Consider the following 27899-nt stretch of genomic DNA (forward strand, 5'->3'; position numbering starts at 1 on the left):
TTCTGTTCCAGGAAAGGTTTTTTGTCGTTCAACTGGCAGGAAAGAGGAATAAGAACAAATGGAATCTCTTAATTCAAAACTTTAGGTCAATTTTTTTTTAGTTAATTTGCAGTTTTATTCCCTGTTTCACTAAGTTTCAAAATGCTATTCCTTTGGAATAAAGGAGTAATACAGTTTATGTACACAAAAAGAGAAGAAGCACGCTTGAATCTGGGTTTTCTCTCACTCTTTGCTGTTAACCTGGTTACATCTCAGACTAGTAATTACTGAATTATCAAATCATCAACTTTAGAGGGTTAAGCAAGGGACAGAACAAGTGAATAATGACCACTGTGTCCTTATAGAGTTGGCAGTAAAAAGCAGAAGTGTGCAGCCTCTGCAGATGGGGAATAAGGACAAAAACACCCATCACCATGGCACACTAAGAAATTATATTATTGCACAAATAGGGAAATACTTGGAGGAGCATTAAGGGCTCCTAAATAGAAGTTACACAACGTTCTGTGGGTGCAGTTCTGTCCCAGAGGACTCCAAGCAGACCCCATGCCTTAGGATCTGGGATTCCTCCATGAAGCTTCCTCCAGCAGGACCTGGGAGTCTGCAGAGAAGCCAAATGGAAAAGCAGGAGGCAAGGATCAGAGCCAGCCCATGGGTCTTCATGGGAGAACTTCAGCTTCAAAGAACAAAACCCCTACAAAGCTGGGGCTTTCCAGTGGCACGGAAAGAGCAGAGGGAAATGAGAGCTGGCAGCACTCTTTGGGCTTGGGTCAGCTGCAGGGCTGCCACCAAAATCTACACCTGAGGCCAGGCTGGGCAGCAGTGCTGGGGGGCTGAGCAGTTCCCCAGGGCTCAGAGCTGCATGGTTTAGTTTTACAGAGCTGCAGCCACGTTTAGGGAAGGTGCTGTTTCCACTTACCCTCCAAGAGAAGCAGTGTGGGTGAGAGATGGAAATCCCCTGGGAGTCTTAGGGCTTCTGCAGGGGGTTTGAAAGCCAGAGCTCTCCTGCAGTTACCATCATCCATCGAGTGAAGCTCCTCAGCCCTTTGCTCCCCTGTCTTGCAGCACTTGAGCAAAACATCAGCAAACAAAATTCCAGGAGCAGTGGCAAGATGCCAGGCTGTTCCCAAGAAATGGCAATTTAACAAGATGATAACAGTAGTGCTGTGGTTTGCTGCTCTCTGAAAGACAGCCCCAAATGAAGTCCACAAAAAAAACCTCCAGCGGGTTTTGTGCAAGTGACATGAGCTGAGCTCAGGGCAGTGCTGCTGCTGATTGAGGCACAAATTCCCCCGTTTGCTCCACTGAAGGTGAAGGGGGAATGGATCTGCAATCCTTGCCCAGGACAGGATGGAAGGAGGAAAGGCTTTGACCACTCAGGATTCAGAGGTCAATACTAAACCCTTTTATTTCCACATAAAACCCCCCAGGTTACCAGAATGTGGTGGTGGCAGAGTTTGTTAGCAGCCAGGCACTGATTTATATTCCCAAAAGATTGATGGGGTTATCACAAATAAATTAACTCCAAGGAGATGCAGGAAGGAATTAAGTGGTGAGATTCTATTGGGGCAAAAAATTAGCTTAATTGAAACCAAACAGCTACATTTTGGAAACCTGCATGTAGAAGAGGAGGAAAAGATCATCATTCCAATTTCATGTCTAAACCAGTGGCAAGGAAACTGGTTTACCATCTTTATTGACTTTAACCTGCAGAAAGTAAGAACATCAATTGGTAGAAACTGTTCCTTCTCTCACCTGAGGAATCCTTCTTGAGGGAAACAATCCTCCCTTTAAAGACAGGCAGACCTTGAGATTTATTTGCAAAATGGTTGTAAACCTCTGAAAACCCTAAGCAAAATGTACTAAAGGAAACAGCCACTAGATATCATCATTTGACTATTCATTAAATATCAGAAAACTGGGAAACCTTGACCTGGCATGTAAAGATCCCCATTACACAGCCCAGTAGATTCAGTCACCTTCTATACCCCACCCCAGTTAACGGGCTGGGGCATGAGATCCTAACTTTAGGTCTTAGTTACTTGGGTAGATGTCTCTATATTTTCACAATCATTTTTAGGAGGAGAAAGTTTTTTTGACCACCCAGATCACTTTTCCCTCAGGAGCAGATGCTCAATGCTCCCACCAGTCACCAAACTGCAGCATCCTCCTCTTCCTCCTCCTCCAAAATAAGCCCCGGCCAGGAAGGTGCAGTCTCTACAGAGGTACAGTTTATTTAGGTCCAACACACTTTTTTTTCTACAGATTTCCCTCTTGGCAAAGGCCAAAGCAGACACATTTCTAACTCTAAACCCCAGCATTTAGATTACAGTCAATTCAACTCGTTAATAAGCTAAATGAATTAGGAACTTCAAGATTAATTCCTTATGAACTAAGATCTTCTCAATATTTAGAAGTATTCTTGCAAGCCTACTGAGATTTTCATTACAAATGCCAGCTCAGAGATGATTTTTTTAAAAGCCCAACAACTAAAGATGCTGGATTTTAATAAAAAGAAAAAAACAACCACAGAACCCAAACAACTTTGATCTCTTCAAAGGACTGATCAGACCTCAAGGGCCTGATTTACAAAGACAAATAAATACCTTTGCATTTGATGTGTTATTACCCAGAGATCACAAGATGCTTCATATTCTCTTAGAGCCTTGACAAAGGTTTGTAAAACACACATTACACACCAGAGCTTAAGAGCTGTGTCTCAAAAAGCAGAATTTGGTTCAACTTGAGTTGTTTCATAGCAAGTTACACCCAGAAGCCCTGCTGTTTAACTCATCCTATACATGGAATGGCAGCAGGAAAGAGGTGTCCTTCCTAGGAGGAAAATTCTGCAGCCCAGGCAACAGTCTGATTCATTTATCAGTTCACGGTGGTAACACAGGAATTTGTTTCCTGTTGCAATACTTACAACAGTTTTACTTGCAGAAGTTGGAACAGAAAAGGAATGAAAAAGGGTTTATAAGTTACAAGCTTTTCGTCTCAAAATCTGCATTTCAATTTAAAAAAAAATAGGAAATAGGAATAAAAATAAAAAATAGGAAAATAAAAATAGGAAAGCTTGCACTACCTGTTCAGGAATGGTGTAACCACCTCAACTTGCTGGGGCTGCAGGTGCCTCACTTCCAAGGAAATAAAGGCAAAGTTCATTCACTAAAAACACAAATGGAACATAAAACAGCAGCATCTTGGCAGAAAGCTGAATGGATTTCATCAAAGAGGTAAAGATTTATTTAAAAGGAAACCATCTTTTCACAGAAAATTAAATGCTTGGACAGTCTTGATCAGCTCCTTCACCTGTCTTTTCATGGTGCAGTAAGGAGCACATCTGCAATAGCAGAGTCTGCATGCAGGGATCAGAGATGAGGGATATACAAAAGAATCCAGAGTCCTGAACATCTCCATCTGCTGATTCCTTAGCCAATGTGTTCAAGCTTTGCTGGAGCAAAATCTGACCTTGGATGTCCAAAAGTTTGGCTTCAAGCATGCAGCCCAATCCAAAGTCCATCAAAGACAATTTGGTTTTTTTCCTGAGGGGCTGGAGGGTTGATCAGTGTCTTAGAGGAAAGTTTTACCAGCATACACCTGGACTGATTTTTCTTGCAGGAGGAAATCTGATGGGATTTGAGTGCAATTATTCCTAAAGCTTAAGTCTTAGGAGGAGGACAGGTGCATTATAAAACCAGAGCTCACTAGCAGTTTTGAGAGAAATTCCTTCAAATTCCATATTAGAAAAAAAGGAAACACTGACTTGACTTCCTCTGCTAACAAAGCATGGTTTAAGCCTTAAAATATTTATTTGAAAAAGTCTGTAGTGTGTAAATATTTCCACTTCCCTGCTTAATCCTTGGAGGAAATAATTTGTACCCAGATGTGATTCACCTCCCCAGCTCAGCAGATCAGTCAGGATGGCAGCTGCATCCTGCAGCTCCTCCTCACACAGGCTGGGTTGGAGATCTGTAAGTCTGGAGTACTGAACTCAGAGCTGTTTCTATTATTATTACCAGTTTTACACAAACTGAACAAAGCTAAAGAGTGCAAGAGCACTTCTCTGGCTTTTGATGCTTCTATGTTCTGCTCCTGGGAGAGCTGAAAGCTGATCTGGTTCAGGTTATTCCTTATCCAACTGCACCCAAGGAGGTTTGTGACAGAACCACACCTGGCCAAGTTTTCTTCAAAAAGCTGCTTATAAAGCTCTGCCACTTTAGTTTCCATGTACTTGTTGAGCATGGAGTTTGAGAGAGGCTCCTCCCAGAGCATGATGCTCTTTTCTCCAGCTTCCTCTCCAGACAGGGACTTTACAGGTGGCTTTTGGGGATGCTCACACAGGGGGGATTCACCTGGAGGGATATCTGCAGACAGCAAAACAGGACCTTCAGCAAGCTCATCACAGACGTGGTCCAAAACACAACCTGAATCCCCCACCCGGTCTCCCCTGATGTGCAGGTCAGGATAGTTCTGATAAATGCTGATGCACGAGCAGGATCTGTACAAATCCATCTGCTGAAGACTTTGCTCTCGTTTGGGGATGTGCAAAGGTGTTGAAATGGTTCCTTTAACTGGCACTTTCTGATCTTCTGCAGGTGCCTCCTCTGTGCCTCTCCACTGAGCGCCGTGCCCAGGCTCCATTTTGCTACTTCCGGCAGAGAACTCATCCTGCTTCTCAGGTCCATCAGCAAACCCTTTAATTTTGGGGTTGTCGACAAGTTTCTCTCTCCAGATTCCCTCTTGATCCCTTTTGGATGGCTGAGACTTGGGAGGCTTATCTTGACGACAGCTTTCTTGATATATGAGTTGAGCTAAGATGCCTTCTGCCAACATGATGATAAAATGTGTGTAAGAGGCTGATCACCAGGGCTCCATCTAGTCCTGTCAGTGAAAGGCAGAGTTGCTCAAACATATTTGGACAATGAGGAATAATAATTCAAAATAAATACTGCACTTTTCATAAGGCTTTTTTTTTCTAGATTTTTCTTTTTCTCTATAATTTTTTTTTCAGTAAACAGTAACCTAGATGCTTACCTATAATTTTAACCTCTATAGACTGTCAAGAATTCAACCAGTTCTGGGTTCTTCAGCTGCAATATCACTTCTGTTCCTGGCTCTCTCCTGCCCTGTGGTTAGTTGAGGTAGCTCATACACACTGTAAAAAGCAGCAAAATTATTGTAAATTGTCTATATCATTACCACCAGCTGCAAATCAACTTTTTTTCTGTTGAAAGGCAACAATAAGTAAAGAGGTGACATAGGAAGGAAATAAAAATCAAATTCAGACTTAGAGGTAGAACCTGAAGTAACCTGAGCCCTCCTATGAGGTGTCAAGGAGCTTCAGAAGATGCTGATAGCTCTTCAGGACCAGACCCAAAATGCAGTTCACATATACAAATGTTTTTGGAATCCCTCTGAATGATTATTTTAAGAGACATAAATAGTGAATTTGTCTTCCCCAGTGGTGAAGCAGTGAGCAGTATGATTGGGTGTCCAGAGGCTCCACAGTTTTACTGAATGCACATGAATACTTACAGGTTAGCCAATATGCCTCAAAATGATCCCCTGAGTTCAGTGATTCCTTAGCTTTCCTTTCCAAGTCACCTACTGCTAAAAATCAATGGAAATCTTTCCATTTACAGACATGTCTGACCTAAACTCACTGAGGAAAATAGCATCTACACCCTCTTATGGAGGAATGAGAAAGAAAACTCCTCTGTGCTTCAAAAAACTTATTTAATCTCTGCATACTTCAGGTACCTCCACACATGGTTTGGAACAGTTGGGAGGCAAGGCATGGGGCAGATTTCCTGAGGGATGCATAGTAAATCTCCCAAAGAACAGAACACACTGGTATGCAGCTGGAAACACCCCAAAACCTCTGCTTTTATCACAGGCAATTAAAGCTCAATATTTCTCACAGTGCTGCCACTCTCCATCAGTAATAATACCACACAAGTCACTAGATAGCTCACCCCACAAACTAAACCTCTGCAAATTTAATATGATATTTGATATATCACAGGAAAGATCCTCCTCACTCGACTCATTTCATTCCATCTCTCAGCAACCAAACCACACGCTCTGGCTGCCTCCTTCTGCAATGAAACACAATACACTGGGTCACTTTTTTAATCTCAGGACTCCTTCCTGAAAGCTATCCTCAAACTCAGTTGCTTGAGAGATGGAAATTTCCTACTTTCCTCCTAAATTTACACACCTTCATAGCACGACAGCTTGGGTTGGGTTTTTTTTTTTTTAATTCTGAGGGATCCTTTTTCAGCTTGAATTGCACCTTTCTCTCCCTGAAGCTGAGGCTAACACTGGAACTGGGATACCTGCAAAGCAGGGCAGCATTTTCTTAAGCACTTAATGGACTTGAGAAACCAAGTGTCACTTCTGAAAGGGAGCACTTGGCAGCCTAAGATTTTGCTGGATCTTCTTCTGAAAAACAGGACACAGAGGGAGAAAAAAAAAGGCAAAAAAAGCCCAGACTTACCAGTCCTAGTAGCCCAGAACTCTCCCAGCACAGCAGCTGCAAGAGATGTGTCCTTACATACTCCTCCTTCACTGCTGGCAGTGTGGAAAAAACCTGATGTGCACATGATTTAGTTCCTCTTTTTGTTTGTTTGTTTCCCTTTAAAAACAGAAGTGACCCTCCTGGAAAATTGCGTGGGTTTTGGATACAACGTGACAGCTGATGTAAAAGAGGATGTAAAAAAAGTGAATGGAGACGTTTCTGACTTGGGGCAAGGCTGATGGCTCCCTAAGGGCAGTAATACCTCATCTACAAACAACAAAAGCTTCTCAAGTGTGCCTCAACTTCACCAGGCTGCTCAGAAGAGAAACTGAATCCCACCAAAGACTTCCAGCTGCAGAACTCCAGTTTTGGGCTCTTGTCCACCCGCCTTACAGATGCAATTTATCCCCCTCACCTTTTGAAGCAAAGAGCTGCATTTAAAGTCTCCTGACCTTCCTCTGGCACCTTCATTTCATCAAGGTCCTGAGGAAACAGCGTTTGCTTCTAAAGCCCAAACGTGAGAAGCTGGCTCAGTGAAAGCAGCTGTGGCCAGGCTCGGTGTCACCCATCCCGGACACTTTCTCTGGGCTCAGGAATGACCCTGGCTCATGTCAGAGGCATCCTTCCCCCCGAGGCTGAATCTCAGCTCATCCACAGAGCCAGTGGAAGAGATTTCTGATTATTTCTTTTCTAAATTACCATGTTGTTTCTTTTTTAATTAAAAAACAACCTCAGAAGCTGAATCTCCTCCAAGTACTAGACAAAAGCTCTCAAACAGACACTGCTTAGTGGCTTAGTGTAATGATAGGAGTGAGAGACAAATGTAAAATAAAACTAGAGTGTACAGATAACATTACAGCAACATATTGATTGCAACCCATCATTCAACGAGTTTTGGCAGTAAAATAATGATACCCCTTAGAAATTGATTAATGCAAGGCTTGAAATAACTATGACCATGCACGCTCAGTACAGACTTTTTATTCCTCTTCCCTCCTCTATTCCACAAAAGATTTCAGCTTTCACGAAGGCAGAATGAAATCCCACCGAACTGATACAAAAACTAATTCCATACTTAAAGGCTGTTTCGTTTTTCATCATCTGACGTGATGGATGTGGGTGGGACTTCACCAGAGCACTCCTGCCCCTGGCTCTGGGAAGGGACCAAAGCTCAGAGGATGCAGAGGGGTTCAAATTCCGTGCAGTTTAAACCTTCACCGAGCTCCTAATCAGTCCCAGCTGCAGCCGTGGTTTATGTGTGGCTGCTTCACCAAAACACAAGAGCAACAGAGAGAGGGAGAAATTAAGTTCGATGATTAGTTTTGAGTTACTAGAAACAAATCGCCTTTTATTTCAGTCATGCTCAGGAGGCAAATGCATTGATATCCAAGGAAATTAGAAACTTTGGATCAATAAACTCTTAGCAAAAAAAAAAATAAAAATATTATATATTTACAAAAATTAAACCAGAACAAGACAAACCCAAAGTTATTTCAGAAGCTGAACACAGAGTGCAGTCAGAAGGAACAGCAGCAGGACTGCTTACCACAAAGAAAAAAAAATTTAACTATTTATATAAGGAAAAAAAAAAAAAATAATAATACATCCTTGTGGACTCCTGTACATAATCACCATGCAGCATGCCACCAAAATCCCTGATTTCAGCCCAAACCGGAGGCTTTACGCTCAGATGGAGTGGGATGGGGACTGCCTGCATTAACTGCTGTGGGGATGGTTTGTTTGTTGTTGTTTTTTAAGCACAACCATTGCAAGGCTCCTGTTTCCCATTTAAACCATCAGCTTAAAGCACTTTTCACCACCTCTCGCAGTTCCTCATCGCCTCCTGGGCCAGTGGTTCCTCCTTGGACCCATTTGGTACCATTCAGCCCCAAACCCCACTGCCACCCCCCGGCTCCCCAGGACCCCCCTCTAACCGTCTCGAGGAGGGTTTTTGGGTACAACTGGAAGGCACCCACCTACCCGAGGAGCTCACACAGTTTGGGGCTTTGTTTTTTATGGTTTTGGTGGGGTTTTTAGGTTGTTTTGGAAGCAGCCGAATTCCGCTACACAGCGGCGGAGGGGAGGGGCGGGCAGAGGCAACGGGGTAAGGGGAAGGGAGGGATAAGGGGAGGGCTCAAGGGGAGGGGGGGATTAGGGAAGACACCCAAGCGGACCCCCGAACCAGAGCTGCCGGGCGGTACCATCGTAGCGAGCTCAGGAGCCCGGGGCTGCAACTCAATACCGAGAGGGGCAGAGGCTGCCAGGGCTCGGCCGCGCCGTTCCGAGGAAGAGGTTGTGGAGAGGAAGCTGGGGAAGGGGGGCGGGAGGGTGCTCCGAGTGAGGTTCCTGGCGGTGGGGCCGTGACAGATGCCGATGAAAACGGAACCGCTCCCCCCGAACCGCTCCGCTCCATTACTGCGCCGCGCCCGGCCCCGCCGAGGATTAAATACCGGAGGGGGCGGGCCTTCGGGTTGACTGACAAGAAGATCAGCCAATGGAAAGGACGGGGCGGGCTCGGGCCTGTCGCTGAGTGGCTGCTGGTTGCCGCGGCAACGGCGCGAGGCGGCGGTCGCTGAGGAGCCGCGGGCGCCATGAGTGTGGCGGGGCCGGGGATCGGGCTGAGCCCCGGGGCCGGTGGCGGCTCCTCGGCTGCCTCCCGCCCTCCCGCACGGCGGATGGGGAAGGGAGAAGCTGCTGGAACCGGAGGGTGGGCGTTAAGGGACTGCGGGAGCGGGTGTGCGGTGTGTCCGTCAGTCAGAGCCCGGTGAAAGTAAGGGAAAGTGAATGGGATTCATTCTAATGAGGAACAGCATCCGAAACCTTTTTATATCACATCAGGGACCATTTTTAAGACACTAAAGAAGGGCAAGTTTGCAAGACAGCGGGAAACACCATTAAAAGGCAGCAATGGGACTGAAAGCTCAAAAAAAAAAACCAACCAAAAAACAAACAAACAGAAAAAGGTTGATGCTCCAACCTTGGTTGCTCACCGTGGTTGATGCTTGGTGAGCAAGCAGCCTTCTCACAAACCCCACTTGGAAGAATTAAGTTAAGAATGAAGTTACTTCAGAGGATGGGAACTGAAGTCTGGGGTTGAGGGAAATCCTCCTGCAGTTTAGGGGCTGGGAAAGCATCTTCTGCAGCTCCCCAGATCTTCTAGGTGGTGCAAAACCAGCATGTGAAGCTGAAAAAAATGTCCCTGCTGGGTCTCCCAGGCAAATGGAGATGGGAACAATGAATACTTTTAGTTGAAAAATGTATCCTACACCGCCCTCTGGCAACACGAATATTAAATTACACAGTTCCCTTGCTGTGAGAAGCATAAAGCTAATTAATTACACATTAAAAAAAAAAGCAACTGAGATTGTCAGGCGAGCTCTGCAGGTGCAGGGTGAGGCTGAGCTGCTCTGCCTGCTTCCCTTTTGGAACCATCATGGGGAAGGCTGGGAAAGCAGGTTAATTAGGAGGTACATTCAGTGCTCTCCTCACACTCCAAAGTCGATTTGGTGTAGGTGGATCCTAAGTAATTAAAACTCATTAGTTGGTGGAGGTGAGAGCTCCAGCCCAGGAGGGGTGACATGCATTATACTCCCTTCCTTGTCCAGATCCTGTAGGTTTAAAATAAAGCAGTGTTTTCCCCCTGGAAAATCCACTTCTTTCCACTTCAAACTGTGAACAAATCATGCAAACAAGTCAGTGGTGTGAGAAAGCTTCTAAAACAACTTTATTGGAATGATACAGGAATGGTTAATATACAGGTTAAATCCTCTCAACGCTCACCTTCTACATAGGAGAAAAAAAAACCATAAAGAAATGAACAAACGTGGTTCTTGCACCCATCATTAACCCAACACAGGTTTCAGAAATAGAAAAATAGCATATAAGCAACACATTCCTAGCACCCCTAAGTTCATGCAAGATATCTGCATCAAAATGAATGCAAGTTTTCCACGCAGTCCCACAACAAAGAGATATTTGGGGTATTTTTCAGTTTGTGTTGGTGTCTTGTTCCCCAGACAAAGAAATAATTCAGTCTGTCTCAACAGAGCTCCCTCAGGAATGCTGATACAGTTTGAAAGCTACCATATGGAAAGGGTGGGGGACCAGACAAGGGGAGTGATTTTGCTTTCTTAAACGTGGCAATTTTCTTGACCGTCTGAACCAGGGATTGACCTCGTTTCAGAATGTTTCAGGTCGCTGAACTGACAGAATTTGGCAGCAACTTTCAATTCCAGCTTCACCAAAATAATGACTCTAATTCAGAAAACTCACACCCTCCTTTCCTTACACAGGAAACACAGCAAATTGGCACGAGTACAGTGGCTTGTGTGTCAAATCCCACAAAGTATACACGGAAGTGTAGACTTTTTTATAGACTTTTCTCAAAACCTTGACCCTTGGTTTAGACACAGGGAAAGATGACACCAATGTTAAGAAAGAAAAATCACTTCAGAAAGAGGGAATCAGAGTGAACAACAGAAATCAAACCTGACATATCTTCCATCCCCAAAAGATGTTACATTTCACCCGAGTTCAGTAATTCCTGAAAAAAACTTGTTAATGCAAAAGCACAGATGTGTGAGTCTTGGAGGGAAGGCAACATCCACCTACCCCTACCCTTTCTGATGCTTCTATAAGGATGAGCTTCAAACTGACTCCCCAGCTCCCAAATCAGAGCAGCTAAAACATCAATTAAAAGTCATTTTAACCAATTTGTCCCCATGCTCTATCCTACTCACTCTGTGGAAGTTTCCCCCCAAGCTCTGGAGAAGCTCAGCAGGTGGCTGTGGTTTCTCTTGCAGACAACGATGACAAAATCTTGAGCTGCAATGACCAGGGCAAAAGCCTCAAAGAAAAACTGGTGAGGACAGTATTTAATTACCATGCTTTACAATATCTTTGAAAATTTAAGTTTTACCCTGTTCCTAATTCCAGACTTCAAATCTAGGAAACAGACAGGGCCAGAAAGCAAATAAAATCAAAAGTGTGCAGAGCTATTGTTAGAATGATCCTCTAACTACTGCAAAGACTAATTATCCTACTGTCTTTTGATGCTTTGGGGGAATAAGTACATTATGTGGTGCATAATTTACCCCTACACTTTTAAAACCTGCTTCTCGTGCTCCAGGGCACTTGTAATTATTTGTATTTTGGCAGAATATGGCCAAGAAATACAGACTATTTCATGAGCACAGGGAGAAAAAACAGGTTCATGTTGCACGTGGTAAATTCACAAATGTGAGACACTTTCATGGATCTGCAGTTCCTGTGCTGGCTTGATGATATGGCAATAACAAAGGAAAAAGTTAAAAGGTTTTAAACCTTAAAAAAAAAAAAGTCTTGTGTAATTACAGCAGTTCTTGCTATTCAAACATTTATTTCCTCTTTTGAAAAAATAGTGTATGAATCTAGCAACTACTCAAACATGCAAAAGGATGCCTAATGCTCTAAGCAGTGTGAACTGGTATTTTTGTAGAGAAATACATTAAAGGCTTTCACCCTTACACAGGTAAGGAAATGCCATTTCTGGCCAGTTTGGCTTCTTTGCAACATTACCTGGGAACTGGTGTGTGCACTGAACCCTGCACACAGCTCCTGCCATCACCAACCTGCCAAGGGAGAGGCTGCCCACTGCCCAAATCCCTTTCTCTTTGTCAAAAGATCCCACACGGATCCCTTCAGTGAGAAATACACGGCTTTTTTTTTTTTTTTTTTTTTTTTTTGCTTTTATCATCTGTACAGTCAGTGTGTTACAACACAAATCTTAAATATCCATTCTACAAAAAGAACAAATGTAACTTTCAGAAGTGACTACAATGACTTTACGACACGATCCCACCTACGGGTTCATCTGGAACCAGAAAAGACACTGAAAAATTACTGTGTGACTCAGTCACAGCTCTGAGGCAGCTCAGGCATTACAGTATCTGACAAGGTTTTAGATGCTGTTGCTTGTTTTAAATAAGTTGGTTCTGTATGTATAACCCAGTCTGTGGTATTAGTATTAAAATAGTTTCTTAAGTTTACAGAAAATGGACAAATTGCCAAGACAGTTTAAACTATGTGAAAACCATTCATGTCTAATTGCTTCCGTTTCCTATGCTGACAACTCTGGAGTAAAACACTCTGTGCTCTCTACCTTTATGTTCACATTTTCATCCTGTGTTCAAATTTGTCTGACGTCGGGTGAATGCTGCAAGCACCAATTGATTGTTAGAAATCACATCTACAATTCTTGAAGCAGAGACAATTGTACTGTTGTATAAAAAGCTGTGGAAAATTCCCTTTACAGAACATTTAAGGCAGTTGAAATTCACGCTTGCTGCTTCGCCAGTGCTTCAGCTTCCTGGAAAAACAGGGGAGAATGACACGTTACTGCTTGGTGAAATGTGGCAATTTACACATACTCGTGCCAGGCACCCAAGTAGGACCTGTAGGAATATTCCACCCTCTGCTCACAGACAGTTTTGACCATAAAAATTTTAAACAAAAGAAGATCAGATGTAACGAGTTATCCCTCACTTCATGTTAGGCCACAAGAACTATTTTGAGCTCAGAGATTATCTGAAAACTATGGTTCCAAGGAAAAGGAATTCTTATTTAATAGAAATCTTTCCATCAAAAAAAAAAAGGAAAAAAAAAAAAAAAAAAAAAAAAAAGTCCCTAGCCACACACACAGCTGGGAGATGCTCCAGGAGAGGACCTGTCCATGAGCTGGGTCCTGGGGATCACAGATTCATAGAATCCTAGGGGTTGGAAGGGACCTCGAAAGATCATCTAGTCCAACCCCCCCTGCCAGAGCAGGGCCACCTAGAGTACATCGTGCAGGAACGTGTCCAGGCAGGTTTTGAATGTCTCCAGTGAAGGAGACTCCACGACCCCCCTGGGCAGCCTGTTCCAGGGCTCTGTCACCCTTACAGTAAAAAAATTTTTCCAGATATTCAACTTGAACCTCCTGTGCTCCAATTTACACCCATTACCCCTTGTCCTATCACTGGTCACCACTGAGAAGAGCCTAACTCCATCTCCTTGACACTCACCCCTTACATATGGCAGCAGGGACAGAGCTGCTCCTACCAGCCAGGCCCAGGGTCCCAAACCACAAGGACTGGGACAGATCCCATGCCTCTGGCTACATGAAAACATTCCCATGGAGCTTCTGGGCTGAAGGAGCTGCTGAATGTTTCAGAGTGAACATGAAAAATATGTGTGTTTCAGAAGAAACATTAAAAACAAAGAGTCTGCATCTTTCAGCCTTTGGAAGATGATCAGTGGGAACAGAAGGACAAGATAAAAAATACAAAAGTCATTTCATTCAGCTGATGGTTTCTACAAGTGTCCTTAGGACTGAACATTAATTTCATTACCTGTTAGCAGCAAGATGGCCTGAAAACCTAGACCCAGAGCACTCCCAGCAGCACTGCAAGTTGATCAGCGTGGCTTTTGGCTTTTTAAAGGAAAACATTTGACATTGGCTAAACTCAGCTTTTATGTTAACAGTTGTTTGCTTTGGCTTTTGTTTGCAGAAAAATACTGAAGACAACAACATCATTGTGAACCTGAGCCAGGATGCTAAACAAATAAAGAACAAGAGGAGGAAAGACCAAGCAGAGAATTTGCAAGAAGCCTTTAAGAGGGAGGACACAGGGGGTGAGCCCAGCCCGGGGGGCAGGAAGTACCACGAATATCTCCCTTATCTCAGATGTGGTGGATCACTGGGGTTTTCCTGGCTCCCAGCCCAAGCACTTCTCCATCCTGCTGCCTTTTAACTCCAGGGCGTGGGAACAGCCCTGATGGGACAGCAGCTCAGGTCTGCTGCTGCTCCTTCCTCTGTCATGGGGCAGAGAGCAGGGCCAGGAGGCCACAGCACCCAGAGCCAGGAGGCCACAGCACCCAGGCTGCTCGTGCAAGGGCAGCAGGGTAGAAAAGACAGGTGAAGAGTGAAGGAAAGGTTAGAGAGGACTACAAAGCCTGGGGAAAAGAAAAAGAAAAAAGGATGTCTGATATTCTCTAAAAGGTGAGTGGTTCTTTGAGTCATGACAAAGAGGAGATGGTTCCCTGGCTTTAGAACAATGCCACTACTGAAGTCACATCTAGCTTGGTCTTGTGTTATTTTTCTGATAGAAAATGCAGGACAAAGCATTTACCTTCAAAACAGGCAGTGGTAAGCTGCAGAGGTATTTCCCTCATCTCCAGGGAAGAGGGTACAAATAACTCCAAAAACATGCTACCCTGTTTGTCTTGAAGGTCAAACTCCACTTCCCTGGGCATGGTCCTGCAAGTTACCTGGCTCAGCTTTTCAGATCTGACACTAGTCCCCTTTCACACTTTTTCTTATTTCTCCCTCAAGCCCCCTCCCTGAGCATGCTCTCAGTCCTTCAACAAGTAAGGGAAGAAGAAGGGATATTTAAGACAAACCAATTGCCTCCCCTTCCCCAGGGTTTGTCAGTCACTCACACACTGAGTGCCCAAAGCACAAATCAACCCACCAGGGCTCACTAAACAGTTATTTGCATTTCCCATGCTCACTTCTGAGCCTCTTGTTCAGCATTAACATTGGACCTTTGTGTCCAGAATCAAGCCACTTTCCAAATCTCTCCTGATGATATTTAATGAGGTTTGCTGACAAGGTCATCTCTGTGCAATTGCACACGGGTGGATCTCAGGTTCTTTCTATTTGATGTAGCAACACAGGCAGAGGTAAAGTCATTAACTATGAGATCACAGCCAAGCTGCAGGCAGCTATGCCCTAAATGCCAATTTCAGCATCTACAAATCAGTTTCTCCTCCTTGGTAGCAGGCAATCAGCTTGACTTGACATCATGTAATTGCAGGATGGAAACCAGAAATCAGAGCACAGCAGAACTCACTGGGTACGAGGTCACTTGGGCAAAGGTTTGATCTGCATCTCTCCGTGCTGCAGCAGAGCAGCACTGCATTATGTTCCTCCCTTTTAAAACTCACCTTTTCCCTTAGCTGAGGAGAGCATCAGAGCAACTGATAGCTGTGCAGGCTGCTTCTGCAGTCTGGCAGGATAAGCAAGCAGTGATGTTCATAAAGGTTACAGAGACAGATGATCTGATTCCTGACAGCAATGACTGCTCTCCAGCTCCACTGCCCTTCCCAGACCTGGGCTGTGGGGAACACGTTCAGGCTTTCCTGCATCCTGTGGTTTCAGGGCTCCCTCCTTGGCTCCACCCTGCACACTCATTTGTGCAGGACTGTGCAGATGTTCCAAAAAACCGAAACAAGACTTAGTGTGTGCAGCTGGGCACGTATCACTGCTTTCCCTCTCTGCAGGTCTCTGTACCAGGCTGAATTTTACCTCACTACCCCACCCACATCAGTGAAACTGCCAGAAATTAATTTGGCTCCCAAAACTGCTTCAGTCTGACCCACAATTTGTAATGATCATCCCTGACAGATCACCATCCACCTTTAAAATTAGGTCTCTTAGTGCTGTGCACAGCCTGACCTTTAACTCCTACATGAATAAAGTTGAAAGGAAGCTGCGTGTTTATCCATCGGAACACGAAAGCTGGAAGTGACCTGGAGGATCCTGCTGCTGTCAAATGAAACGTATAAAGCAGCTTGTCCTATCCTATCAAAATCAAAAGGAGAATTCCAGCCCAATGCATCCACAAAGCAGCAACCCAGTTTGTAATTGGCGAAGGAAAATAAGGCTTCAGATAACGAGCTAGAGGAAAAAATCTCTCCAAAGCAAGAGAACATTATTTTAAAAACAAGGACTCTGGTGTCAAGGTATGCTCTAGTACAAAAATCTCATCAAAACCTCACATGAATTGTTTCTTCACTGAACTGAAATAATTCTTTGGGTTTGTAGCAATTTTTTTCCATCTAGACATCTTGTGCCTTCTTCAGTGCAAATATGAACAATTCTTCCACCTGCTCCCAGACAGTACAACAAAAATAATTCCAGTGGCAAGAGACAGTTATTACTAGTGAAGAACTTGACCCAGCTCTTCTTTCTAAAGCCACAAAAGCTGTTCCATTGACTTAAGAAAGAGTCAGGTAGCTCTGCAGCGAGGATACCAAAAGACCATTTGTGCTCAACACTGAGATTTTCTGCTAGAAGATAGCACAGCATCCTCCAAATAAACCAGCACAATGCGTGGACTGACTGGAGCAACCACAGAACAGGTAAGAAGACATGACTGTGAGCAGAGAAAAACAAGGTGTAAAACACAGGTGGTAGTTTCCTGTGAGGGAGGTACACACCTACCTTTGAACCAGGTGGGGCAGTCAAGCCTAAGAAGGCGTAGACAGCGTTGTTCTCGCGAGCTTCGAAGAAAGCTTCGTAGTCCTGCACCCCAGGAGCCAGGGAGAGGGAAATAAAAGACACAAAGATGAATTGTCAGCAAGGATCATAGCTCAGTTTGGTGTGTTCCCCAGCCCACCTCGAGCAAACCCTTTCCTGTGGGTAAATGAAAACTTCTGAGCATGGCCCCAGGTATTTACTGTTAGCAGTGATAGCACAGGGTTGGTGCTGTCTGGAAAGTGGTGAGCTGGGAGTTCCAGTATCTGTGTCAGGTATTTGCAGTATCTGCAGAAAACAAGATGCTGCTGTGAGGTGTCCCCCAGAGGGACAGGACAGCCTCCATAGCAAGGCAGTTGTCACTGGTCTGGCAGGGATGTCCCTCCCACAGGAGCAGGCACCGTCATCAGAAACACTGCTACCAACTACTGATCAGTAATGGCAGCTGTGTAACCCTTACACCTGCTGAAAGTTTAAATTGAACTGATAAACTGAGAATGCATCCTTCCCTATCATGCTTCCCATTAATGAATAGTTGATGCAAATGAAGGAAAATCAGGTGGGACTGTTGGTTGCACACAGAGTGCACTGCAGCTGCTCTGAACATACACCCAGCCAGCTCCCAGGAAAATGAAGGTGAACCCAATAAAACACTGCTTCCTTCTCTGCCCTTTGTTACAGGTGAGGCAGAATTCAGTGCTGGACAAACACCCCAGCTTAGTTGTCTGCTCAGTTAGGAAGAGCAGGCACAAAGCCCACCTCGTGGCTCAGCAACAACAGTTGCCAAATGGACCCAGGAGGTTTGTTCAAGTCCCCCCCGTTGTCCCAGTTACCACATTCTTCTCTCCCTCCCATCTCCAAACTCAGCACATATCTGTCTGATGACTTTCTGATGACTTTCCTTCTCTCCCTTTTAACTGAAGCAACAGTCCCAGCTTCCTCCAGCTTTGTGGGGCATGTTTTGATGCCCTGGCTGAGGAAAGCAAGGCAGGGCAGCAGCTGGGAGCAGGCTCAGGCTGAAGTCAGGGAGGGAGTGCTGCTTCTCATGCCTGTCTGTCTGGTAAGCAAAAGCCTAAGAAATAATAAAAGCTGCTTGAAAACAGCAGAGCAGAGACAGCTCTGAGAAGAGTCCACAAGCAGAGCAGAGGCAGCTCTAAGAGCCCATTGCAGCTGGAAGAGAAGTAGAGGGAGCAGAGGATTCAGACAGCCTAGAGATCCAGGATGTCAAATTATTGTACATGTAGCATTGGGGTGCTGGCTTGATAAAAATGTGTTTGATGATGTTAAATCCTCCCTGAAGCCCTTCTGTTGACAGTGCTGGGGCTGCTTGATAACAAAGGGGGTGTTTATCTTGCTAGTGCATAGTCCAGCAGCCTGCTTCGAAGCATCTACCAGGAAAGGAATGCCTGGGGCTGAGGAGCAGGGCTCAGGCCAGCCTGCACAGCAGCTCCAGTTACAGCCTCTCTGCTCTGCACAGGCCAAGGAAACTCAGTTTGCTGATCCCCCTGCCAGAAAAGCTGCAACACACAGGGAAGGCCGTGCTTGAGGTGGATCAGATAAAGACATAAAGAGACTCAAGCATGTGGACACGGAATTAACTTTTCCCTTCCTGGAATCAAAGCTGGAGTAACTTGAACCCAGCTGCACACATTGGCCCAACTTCCAAAGTTCCAAGTGACACCAATCAAAATTCAGGGGATGAAATAAACCCACAGCTGCTCTGAAGCATCTCTCTCCTCAAAATAAGGGCAGGAACAACTGCCACGGGTGGCAGCTGGGGGGCCACTGGAAGCATTTCTGACAAGCAAGCACCCAGACCTAGGTGCCTGCAGCTTTTCCTCCTCCTGTCCCAGGGTGCTGCAGAGGAAAGCCCCATCCTGCTGTGCACAGCTGCAGCAGAAATTTGGCAACAGTTCACTGAGAAAGGACAAGTGCCCAGTGAACTCTTGGTATCCCTAATGCACCGGAACACCAAGGGAGAAAGGTGATACTGTTGCAACTTCCTCCCGGTACAAAAATATTTACTCTATTTTTTGTTTGTTTGTTTTTAAAGCAAAACTGAACAGAGATTTCCAGCTCTCTGTGACTGCCCCCTTCCCAGCTTCCAGCTGCAGACAACTATTGATCACTCCAAACCAACCTCTTTCCATGTCACAGCCACAGTCAGTAAAAATTTTGAAGAGCCAAATGGTACCCAAGCTCACTGTGGATATTGTTTCAAATTCTGCTTTTATTACAAGCAAGAAAAAAAAATCCTGGCACAATAATTTCTTTCATGAGGCACAGAATCACCTCACAAAGGTCCAGAACTGGCAGATTCTGACTTACAGACTTCACAGGTCAGGACCAGACTGCAAAACAACTTAGAAACCAACGCACAGTACTGGAGGAATGCAGACTATGAGCCCTTTTCAGAAGATATTAAGCTTTAAAAATAAAATTAACAGTTAATCTAATAATCACTCAAGCATGGTCTGCTGAGTAGAAGTGCTGCAGGGCAACTTACTTTTGATCAAGCATTGAAATAATTACAAGTAGGAATCATATTTGCAACACAAGTTTTTATCTGTTCAGGGCACTGGAATAAGTGGAGCACAACGTTCTGCAAGCAGTACACAAAAACTGATCCCAAGAAGGATAAGAAAACTGATTTATGGTCATGGCAGACATCTGCAGATGAACACACTTATTCTGGAAGATGAACAGGTTACAGAGCAATCTGGGATCTACAAATATTGGCAAAGCCCATGCAGCCAGGACAGATCTCTGAAGTTGCTCCAGAACACAAGGCTGATGCAACAGTGCCAGGTTTCTGTGAATGGAGTTCACAATCCTGGGGGACATCAGAATAAAAAACCTGTCACCTTTCAGAGGCATAAGAAGGGGTAAAAAATCATGTGTGCACTGCAAGGTGATGGTAGGCTCATTCCAGTAAGTAATACAATGAATTTAAGGGCCATTTGGTTGTGGTGTTGAGAGGAGAACTTTACAGAGTAGGGACAATTGTTGTCCAAGGTTCTTCTCCAACCTGAAAGATTCTATGATTCTCTGAATTGAGACATATCCTATGAACAATACTATTAAAAGGGTTGGGCTAGATGATCCTTGAGGTCCCTTCCAACCTCTTATTCTATGATTCTATGATCTGGAAGTCCAGCTTTTGACCTCTCCTCTGTGGCAAAACTGAAATATCTCTCCTCTCCGAGAATATCCAAGAGGCGGAGTGAACACCCAACACCTTCCACACCCTTCACCCTGCACACTGGAACCTACAGCTGGCCAAGTCCCTTCTTGCAAAGCACAGACTGCAGAGAGGGCTGGGAGAAGGAGAGATGGAGCTAGGGACCTGTCCCTCTTACCCCGAGGTAGCGGCTGTCGTTGAAGAGCCGGGGTGGCAGAGGGTTCCCGCTGGCCGGACGGCTCTCCTCGGGGACGTTCTCCCGCATCCATTTCCGATTCTCCTCGTTGGCAGCAATGTCCTTCTCCTCAAACTCGATTTTGTTGGCTTCCAAGAAACCTAGGACGTCTTGCTGCTGCTTTTTGATCTGTTACAAAAGAGGAAATGGGGGTGGGGAGGGGAGAGAAAGCAAAGAAGCTCCGTCAAACTGTCTCTTCCTGATAATGCATCTCAATGCAGAAACAAGGGAGTGAAAATGGAAGCAGTAAGAAAATTCTGAGAATAATAAAGCAGCTTCTAAAAGAATCAGATCTCTGAGCCTTGACTTGGCTCCTATCTAAATGAGGAGGCTGAAATCTAAAGTCACTGTCCCTGTGCACATGGGACTGTTGTGAACCTTAAAGGTTTCGAACCAGAAGCAAAGGTGTGAGCAGTGCCCTCGCAGGGGCTGGCTGTGTTCTCCAGCCCTGACAAGGAATTCAGGGCACTGAATTTTTTCAGGTGCAGTCAAGTTTGCTGGAGGGACAGATGTCCCTCCAGCAGCTATGGGTGCTATGGGTGCTATGGGACAGCTAAACCCATCCTCCCCAGAGTCCAGGTTTTTGTCCTTCTCATGAGGCCACACACCTCCCTGTGGGGACTTCTTGACAGAGATCATATGAAGTCATCAGTAGCAGTAAAACCCCAAAAAAATTTGGCTCATGTTTCTTTGGGAAAAAAAAATAATCCATCCCCTCTTCTGCTCTGCTCTGGGGTTTTGTAGGGGCAGGCATGGTCTCTGGAGAGCTGTGACACCCCCAGTCCCTGCTGGTCTGAAGAAGTGGTCTTGGGGGGGTTGACTGCACTGAGTGAGATCCCACCCCTGATGCTGCCCAGCCCCAGTGTCCAACACCCCAGTGAAAAGCAGGATCTGTGCAGTGCTGGCTTCTTCTGGGAAAGGTGGTGTTTATTACTGTCAAATACAAGTTACTGACTTCCTGATAGAGAGGTCCTCTGCTTATGCTCTGCTCTTCCTCTGCACAACTTTACCACCATAAAGGAAATCATAACCATGCACATCCTGGCAAACGTTTTTGTTTGTTTGTTTGTTTTGTATTTTTAAATGGGATTTAATAGGAAATCTGTTCTTTTCAAATTACTCTCTTGGCTACAAAGCCAGTCCAAGGCCTGGCTTTAAGCTAATTAGCTTAGAGCAACAAAAGCACCATCTCATACAGATGCTGCACTGCTTCTAATTCAGGTCAGCTCCCCCGAGCAGCCTTTCCATATATGGCCAGGGGAAACCAGGCAGCTCCAGCAGCCTCCCAAGGGCAGGGCACAGCCAGCCGAGAGCCAAATATGGAGCCTGCACCCCTGGCTCACACCCCCAGGCACAGAGCTGGACCCTGAGTCTCAGGAGAGTGTGAGGTGTTAGTGTGGGGAGGGGTGTGGGTGAGCAGAGCTGAAGAAGATGCTTGGAGTCCTGCAGCATCCATCGACTCATCCTTTTGCAGCTCCTCTGGGGTCTTGGCTGCACCACCATGGCCCAGAGGGAACCAGGCCAAAGGAACCTTGGGTGGGGTGATTTAACAAAAGGAAAAACAAAACCTGGATAAATAAATCTGCCTCTATCTCAGCTCAGTGCAAAGGGACCAGCCCTGCTCTCCTGAGGGAGATAAAAGAAGCTGCCAGCCCAAGGGCTTGCAAAACCCACGGCAATTCCTCCTCAAAAGTCAGCAGCTGAGCTGGCAAACCCAACCACCAGGTAGCCCTGTACCCTCAGACAGCAGAACTCTGCTGGCCATCAGCTGGTTTTCATCACAGCTAAAAATAACTGAAAATGGACAAGCCAATGCCACCCCGAGGAAACGATTTGTGTTGCAGGCTGTGTCACAAAACATCCCTCAGCAGGTAAGAGATTTCTTCACCTGCCTTTAACAACAGAAGTCTCAGCAGGAGGGAGCAGTCTAGGGAAGTTTTTCTCCCTCATGACACACAGCTCTGGGAAAATAAAAAGCAAAAGTGAGCACTTCCTTCAGGAACTATTCTGTGGGAGTCAAATAAGGGAAAGGTCTTGGTAATTGTAACCCCCTCTGCCTGGGGTCAGTATCTAAGGCAACACACTGACCTGGGAATAGATTTAATTTTTTTCCAAGAAAACTAGTTGTATTTTAATTAACCACTTCCCACCACTTTAGAATTGCAGTTCCAGATAGGGTTTTTTAGCCTTAACTTATTCCAAAACCTGCTGCTTAGTGACAATACACTGAGACATCACAGTTTAAAAAAAAAAAAATAAAATAGTATTTTCCCAATGTACTATTAAACCATACACTCTGCCACCCAAAACAAGAACTCTTAAGTTACACAGCAATTAGCATTTTGATCTCCTGAGACCTCTCTTTATTTTTTAAATAATTTTTACTATTAGTTTGCCTCCTTACCCATACACACATCCTCACAGCATCTCCAGCACAGACCCTTCCAGGGCAGATTCCACATGCCCAGTCCTTCCTGCAGCACCCAGGCTGATGGAGGTGGACTACCTCAGCCATTAAGGTGCTCCTCAACATGAAGATGTCCCTGACCACCCAATGTTGCCATTATTTCATATGAAGAACTTAAATGCAGGTTTCCTCTCAGACACACATATGGAAACCACCTCGCTATACATTGCCACTTTGCCTGTTTTCACTCCTTCTCCCAACTTTATGGAGCAAGGACAGTGTCTGGGTTGTTTTTTCAGCTACAAATGGATCCCAAGCTCATGATCAAAGGGCTATTGCAGCAGATAACCCTTTCTGCTTGCATCTGAAGAGCTTGCAAAGCTGGAAATGTGATCTTTTTCCTGCTAGAAAAAGCAGCGTGTGGAAGCTGAGCTCTCTCAGTCCATCTGTGGTCAAAGGAGGTAATTCTCCAGAGAGTTGGAAAGAAAAGCAAAGAGTTGGTGTTGATGCATGAGTAATATTAGCTTGAAATCTCAGTTTTCTGGCCAAATTTAAAAAGCAAGTTGGAAGATAAAGAGGTGATTTCTTTCCCCCAACTCCTCAGATAAGTTTTCCGATCATCCTAAAAATCACTGACACAAAAGCCTCCAATGCTCCAGAGAAACATGGCAGAACAGACAACAAGCTGCCAGATTGTGTTATTTTATGGGATTTTATTTAGAAAACTTTTTTGAATCTCCTGCAGTGGAATCCACTGGGAGGGAAGTGCTTAAAATAGAGCAGGAGCCGCCCGCTTCAGGGGATTTTGTCTTACTCAAAAGGGCAGACACACTCCTCAGGACAAGAGCCTGGGAGATGGTTCCTGCTGCCCATGTTTGGGAAAAGGAGCTTTTCTTCAGGATGTGCATGTCAGCACTTAATTCCAAAAAAAAAAAACAACCAACCCTCTCTCCCAGTTGTCTAAATGGGGCATGGACACCATGCAGCTCCTTTCCAGATCCCACACCTCATCCTACACAAGCAGCCCTCGCGTCTGAAGCTATTTTGGCCAAGGAGCTGCAGCTCCTCGCAGCTGGCAAAGACCAAATCCTTGTTTATCCTGAGCGTTCCTGACACGTTTTGCAGGATGGGGAGCTGGGAATGAGAGGATGGAGCTGAGAGTCCAGCACTGGAGGGGCAGGAGGACTTGTGGATGGCCATGAAAAGACCAGAAGAGCAGAGAAATGAAGGGCAGGGATGGGGAGCCACCTGCGAGAGGCTGCGGGTAGGATGGGAGTGAGGAAAAGAGGATGGAGAGAGGAAGGGGTGGAGATGGGATGGAGACAGAGGGATGGGAGGAGTTGGGATTTCCAGGGGGGAGGGCTGCATTCTGCTGGAGCTCAGCACTGCCCTGCTTGGGGGAACACTGGCCTCAGAGGTGGCTTCACCCCGCAGAGTGGGGAAAAGCAGCTCAAAGCACCCAGGTGAGTGGGAATGTTATCCTGTGTGCTGACATTCCTAAGGTAACACTGAAGGGAAAGACTGAACCAAGTGGAATCTGTTGGCACTTGGTTATGACCCAGAGACAGAAATCTATGGCAAGTGGCTGGTGGTTCAGGGCAACCTCACCACTAAGTTGTCACCTCCTGCACACAAAACCTACACAAACCTTAAGAGACTGATTCTTCCAGCACTTTTTTTTTTTTCAAAAAAATATCCTTGTGTATCAAGATTCCCTGCCTTTCCAGTTCCAAGCCAACCATGAAACACAAAATTTTCAACCCAGCATATGCACAGAATAAGATTATGAAAATGAACAGTTTAAAATTATGAACAAGTAGAGTCCCTTGCTTGAACACAGACCAGAAGTTAAATTTAGTGCTCAGACTCCCACCAGTGGATGACATCAGAAATGGAGGAGAAACCACGTCACAGCTGCCAAGAGCTGAGCTACTTGGCCAACAAGTGGCAGTCCACCAGAAATGGAGCTTGAATCCCAAAGTGGGCAGAAAACTTGATAGAAAATCCTGCATCATTTCACCCTCTGTGTTTCCAAAGTTTCATTCTTTTCTTTTACTCCCAATCTTTACTCACTGGGGAAAAAAAAAAAACCAAACAAAAACCAACCAACCAGCATAATTGGTAGGGGTGAAGCAGCAAAGCAGCTGAGCTGGGCATTTAAATGTCACAAATTCCTGAGAGGCCCCTAAGCTTGGTCTCCATCCCCAGAACACTTCAATAAACCACCTCCAAACAGGCCTGGCCCTGAGCTCCCCCAGAGTTTTCTCTGGTTTTATTGTAACACCCAAAAGGCCAATTTTTATATGTTTTTATTTGTTTGAACAAGCCAGTATGGTGTTTCCCCCCCTATATTACCTTAAAATTCAGAGGTGCCAGTTCTGGTGGTGCTGGTGGCCACCAGCTCCTGGGAATGGTAGCCAAGGAGTGGGACACATGTAGGTACCTACAGCTACGAGCTGCTTGATCTCAGCTTTGCAGCCTGACTCTGAGGAGCCTCCCAGAGATTCTTGCCTCACTTTTCCTTCTCTCTGCTGGGTAGAACATTTACCTATTTTTAGGTCTGGGTAATTATCATTACAGAACTCAAACCACTTCTTTGTTCTGGATATTTTCAGCCCAGCTTTACATGTAGTAACCCCATCATTCTCCCTCCTGTCTGTGAGGAATGAGACTGAGGACAAATAGAGCCAAACCACCGTGAACTTATGTGACCTAAATCAAACACAGAAGGCTGGAAAAGCTCACACTGTACTTGTGCTGCTTTTTTGGGGTTTTTTGTTGGGTTTTTTTTTGCAGAAATTAGGCAGCAGCCAGATGGGCTCCATATGTACTTACTCTCTCCCTCCAGGGCCTTTTGGGAAAGCTGCTGGCATACCAACATGTACCCTTGCTGTGGTTTGCCCCCCAATAGCTTAAAAATTTGTTTATTTGGCCATGGTTCTTGCCACCCACCAACCCTGGGCACTCTGTGCCAGGCCAGGAGGTAAGAGGAGGGAGAACCAACTCCATTCCCATTCCTTATGTGAGGTTCTGGAAGACACTTTTTAAAAGCAGAAAAAAGTCCTGGGGTGAAAAGCTACAAATCTACCACTCAGAGCAGGGCTGGAGGGCAAATCCAGGCTTGTAAAAGCTTTTTGCATCATAACCTGGAGGTTGCACCAGGTCTGGAAGCACATGGGCTGCCTGCAGTGGGGTATTATCCAGGGACAAGGTACCACACCATGGATCAGACTTTGCAGCACAAGCCAAGGATATGGCTGGAACAAAGGGCAAAGTCTAAAACAAGACCACAACCCACTCCAGAAAACGGCAGAAAGTTACATAAATGGAAAAGCTGATTTGTGGGAAGAAAAAGCAAAGCTTCCCTTATGGATTAAAATGCCATTGTAAGCACACTCAGTCAACTACCCAAAGGCTAAAAAATGTTCAGCCCCACACCAATAAAACCCAACCCAAAAGTGAGGTCAACAGGTTTTTTCCTACCAGAAGAACCAAACATAAAGGTTGATTTCACCTCTGGCTACTAAAGACCTGGGGATTGGGATTCTCAACAGAGCCCGAGACTCTTACAGACTCAGCATCCACTCACTTTTATTTACACTTTGACACAGACAGAAAAAAAAAGAAAAAAAATAAGATCCCCAGTGGAGGTTTGGCTCCTAGTGACCAGGGAAAAGCAACTGCTGAGAAAGAGGATGCCAAAGGCTCTTTGCAGCTACACTGGGTGGTGATTTGGAGGGGTTGTCACTTGGTACCTACCAAAGCAGCCACCTGCCAGCAAACCTTGAGGCTGGAGTAGCCCTTTAATCATGCTGGGGGCATAACCACATGAGCAATTGACAGCAGCAGATCTATAAGAAGTTCATCTTTATAATGTTGCATGATATGAAGTGAAAAATACTTGGACTCCAGTGGTATGGGACTCTTTTCACTGAAGCCCACACAGGACTGGAGGTCAGTGCTGCAGCAGGATTGCTGAATGATGCTGCTCTTCTGCCAGCCATGCAAGATGGCCAAGCCTACTGAAGCTCTATTACAGTCAAATTTTAATAAGAAAGACACTAAAAGGCCATAAATAGGTCAGAACTGGCTTGCCACATCACATTGAATGTCTGTTGAGCTACTTTTCTCCACACAGTGGCCAAAAGCAGATTCCTTTACCCATTAGTCAAGTATGAGGACAAGTAACATTTCCTTATTTATATCTTCCCAGCTTCTGGCAGCCAGCAGTAGCAGCACTGCCTAATGAAGGTTTGATTTCTTTTCAATGTGCTTGAAGTTTGCTTTCTATGAAGACACCCTAAAGATCAACATATTATCACAGCTTTCCTCAAATTCTGCTCTTAATAATTAATATCCAAGCAGGGAGGGAATGGAGGGGGTGAGTCCATCCTTTCATACCTGCTCCTCAAGGACTTGTTGTGCTCCTACCAGGTTTAACACCTACAGACAACATGTAAAAGTACCATATGATATACTCCAGATTTTGTTCCAGTACATCAAGATGGTTTTGTGTCAGCTGAAAACACACCTCTTTTCCTACTAGAGCCACCAAATTCTGCAAATCTTTCTCTTTTGGCTTCAAAGAAAGGATGGGGACAATGTGCATGCTCCTTTACCTCTCCTCCTTACTGGCTGCTCCCCAGTATTTATCTTTTTTCAGTCACTCATTTAGCTTTTCCTGGCCTGATAAGGCTCCTGTACCATATCAGCAGCATCCTCCTTGTTTTGCCCAGAGCCCAGCTCAGCCACAAGCAAGAAACTCACAGGAGCATTCTGGATGGCCATGCAGATCAGATGCAACATGCATGTGGCCAGGGTATCTGTGTTCTCACATTAAAAAAAAACAAAAAAAGAAATCAAACATTCTTCTACTGTTTGAATATGTGCTTCTATCAAGTCCGTAAAGTGCTGAAAAAAGAAAAAAAAAAAGTCCAAACCTCTAATGCCAAAACAGAGTTAGGCAGAAGTCAGGGTGCCAAGGCTCTTCTCCAGAGCAGCACTGACCTGTTAGAAGTCCAGAAGTAATCAAAAAACCCCACATTATTTCAAGGTTTTATCACAATACCCCTCAGCAGGGTACTGCACTGGCTGATGAACAGAGCCTGTGGGGGACCATCAGTCCCTTCTGCAAACACAGATCCCATCCAGACATCAAGAGTTTAGCTTCTGTTTGTTTGTTTGGGATTTTTCTTTTTTTAAAGCTCTGTGAAAAGTGACAGCGATGCCCAACAGGATTATTTGTCTGGGTCTCCAAAGCAAACAATATCTACACAGTCA

General features: G+C 45.1%; 2 protein-coding genes across 3 annotated transcripts in view; both read right to left on the reverse strand.

Moving 5' to 3' along the window:
• Positions 1-3228: 3228 nt before the first annotated feature.
• On the reverse strand, positions 3229-6671 carry LOC103528410 (uncharacterized protein CXorf21 homolog). 2 transcript variants are annotated; one of them, XM_008493742.2, is made up of 2 exons: positions 6500-6671; positions 3229-4881 (listed from the first exon to the last, which is right to left on the reverse strand). In XM_008493742.2, exon 2 carries the CDS (start codon positions 4831-4833, stop codon positions 3916-3918), a length of 918 nt encoding a protein of 305 aa, XP_008491964.1. In that variant the 5' UTR covers positions 4834-4881; positions 6500-6671; the 3' UTR covers positions 3229-3915. The 2 variants fall into 2 exon arrangements, with proteins under 2 accessions (XP_008491964.1, XP_030305015.1); XM_030449155.1 differs by lacking the exon at positions 6500-6671 and adding an exon at positions 5035-5085.
• Positions 6672-10217: 3546 nt separating this feature from the next.
• SH3BGRL (SH3 domain binding glutamate rich protein like) overlaps positions 10218-27899 on the reverse strand; it is a 31778-nt gene continuing 14096 nt past the window's right edge. Inside the window, exons 2-4 of the mRNA XM_030449159.1 lie at positions 20156-20341; positions 16764-16844; positions 10218-12866 (exon numbers count right to left, since the gene is read on the reverse strand). Of these exons, the coding sequence (XP_030305019.1) occupies positions 12834-12866; positions 16764-16844; positions 20156-20341 (300 nt within the window). The 3' untranslated portion in view covers positions 10218-12833. The remainder of the gene's footprint in view (positions 12867-16763; positions 16845-20155; positions 20342-27899) is intronic.

The sequence above is a fragment of the Calypte anna genome, chromosome 4, assembly GCF_003957555.1.
Source record: "Calypte anna isolate BGI_N300 chromosome 4, bCalAnn1_v1.p, whole genome shotgun sequence".
In the NCBI taxonomy this organism is placed as follows: domain Eukaryota; kingdom Metazoa; phylum Chordata; class Aves; order Apodiformes; family Trochilidae; genus Calypte; species Calypte anna.

Bases quoted from the DNA above. Each gene is read 5' to 3' on its own strand.
- LOC103528410 (XM_008493742.2), bottom strand. From the start codon at position 4,833: ATGTTGGCAGAAGGCATCTTAGCTCAACTCATATATCAAGAAAGCTGT.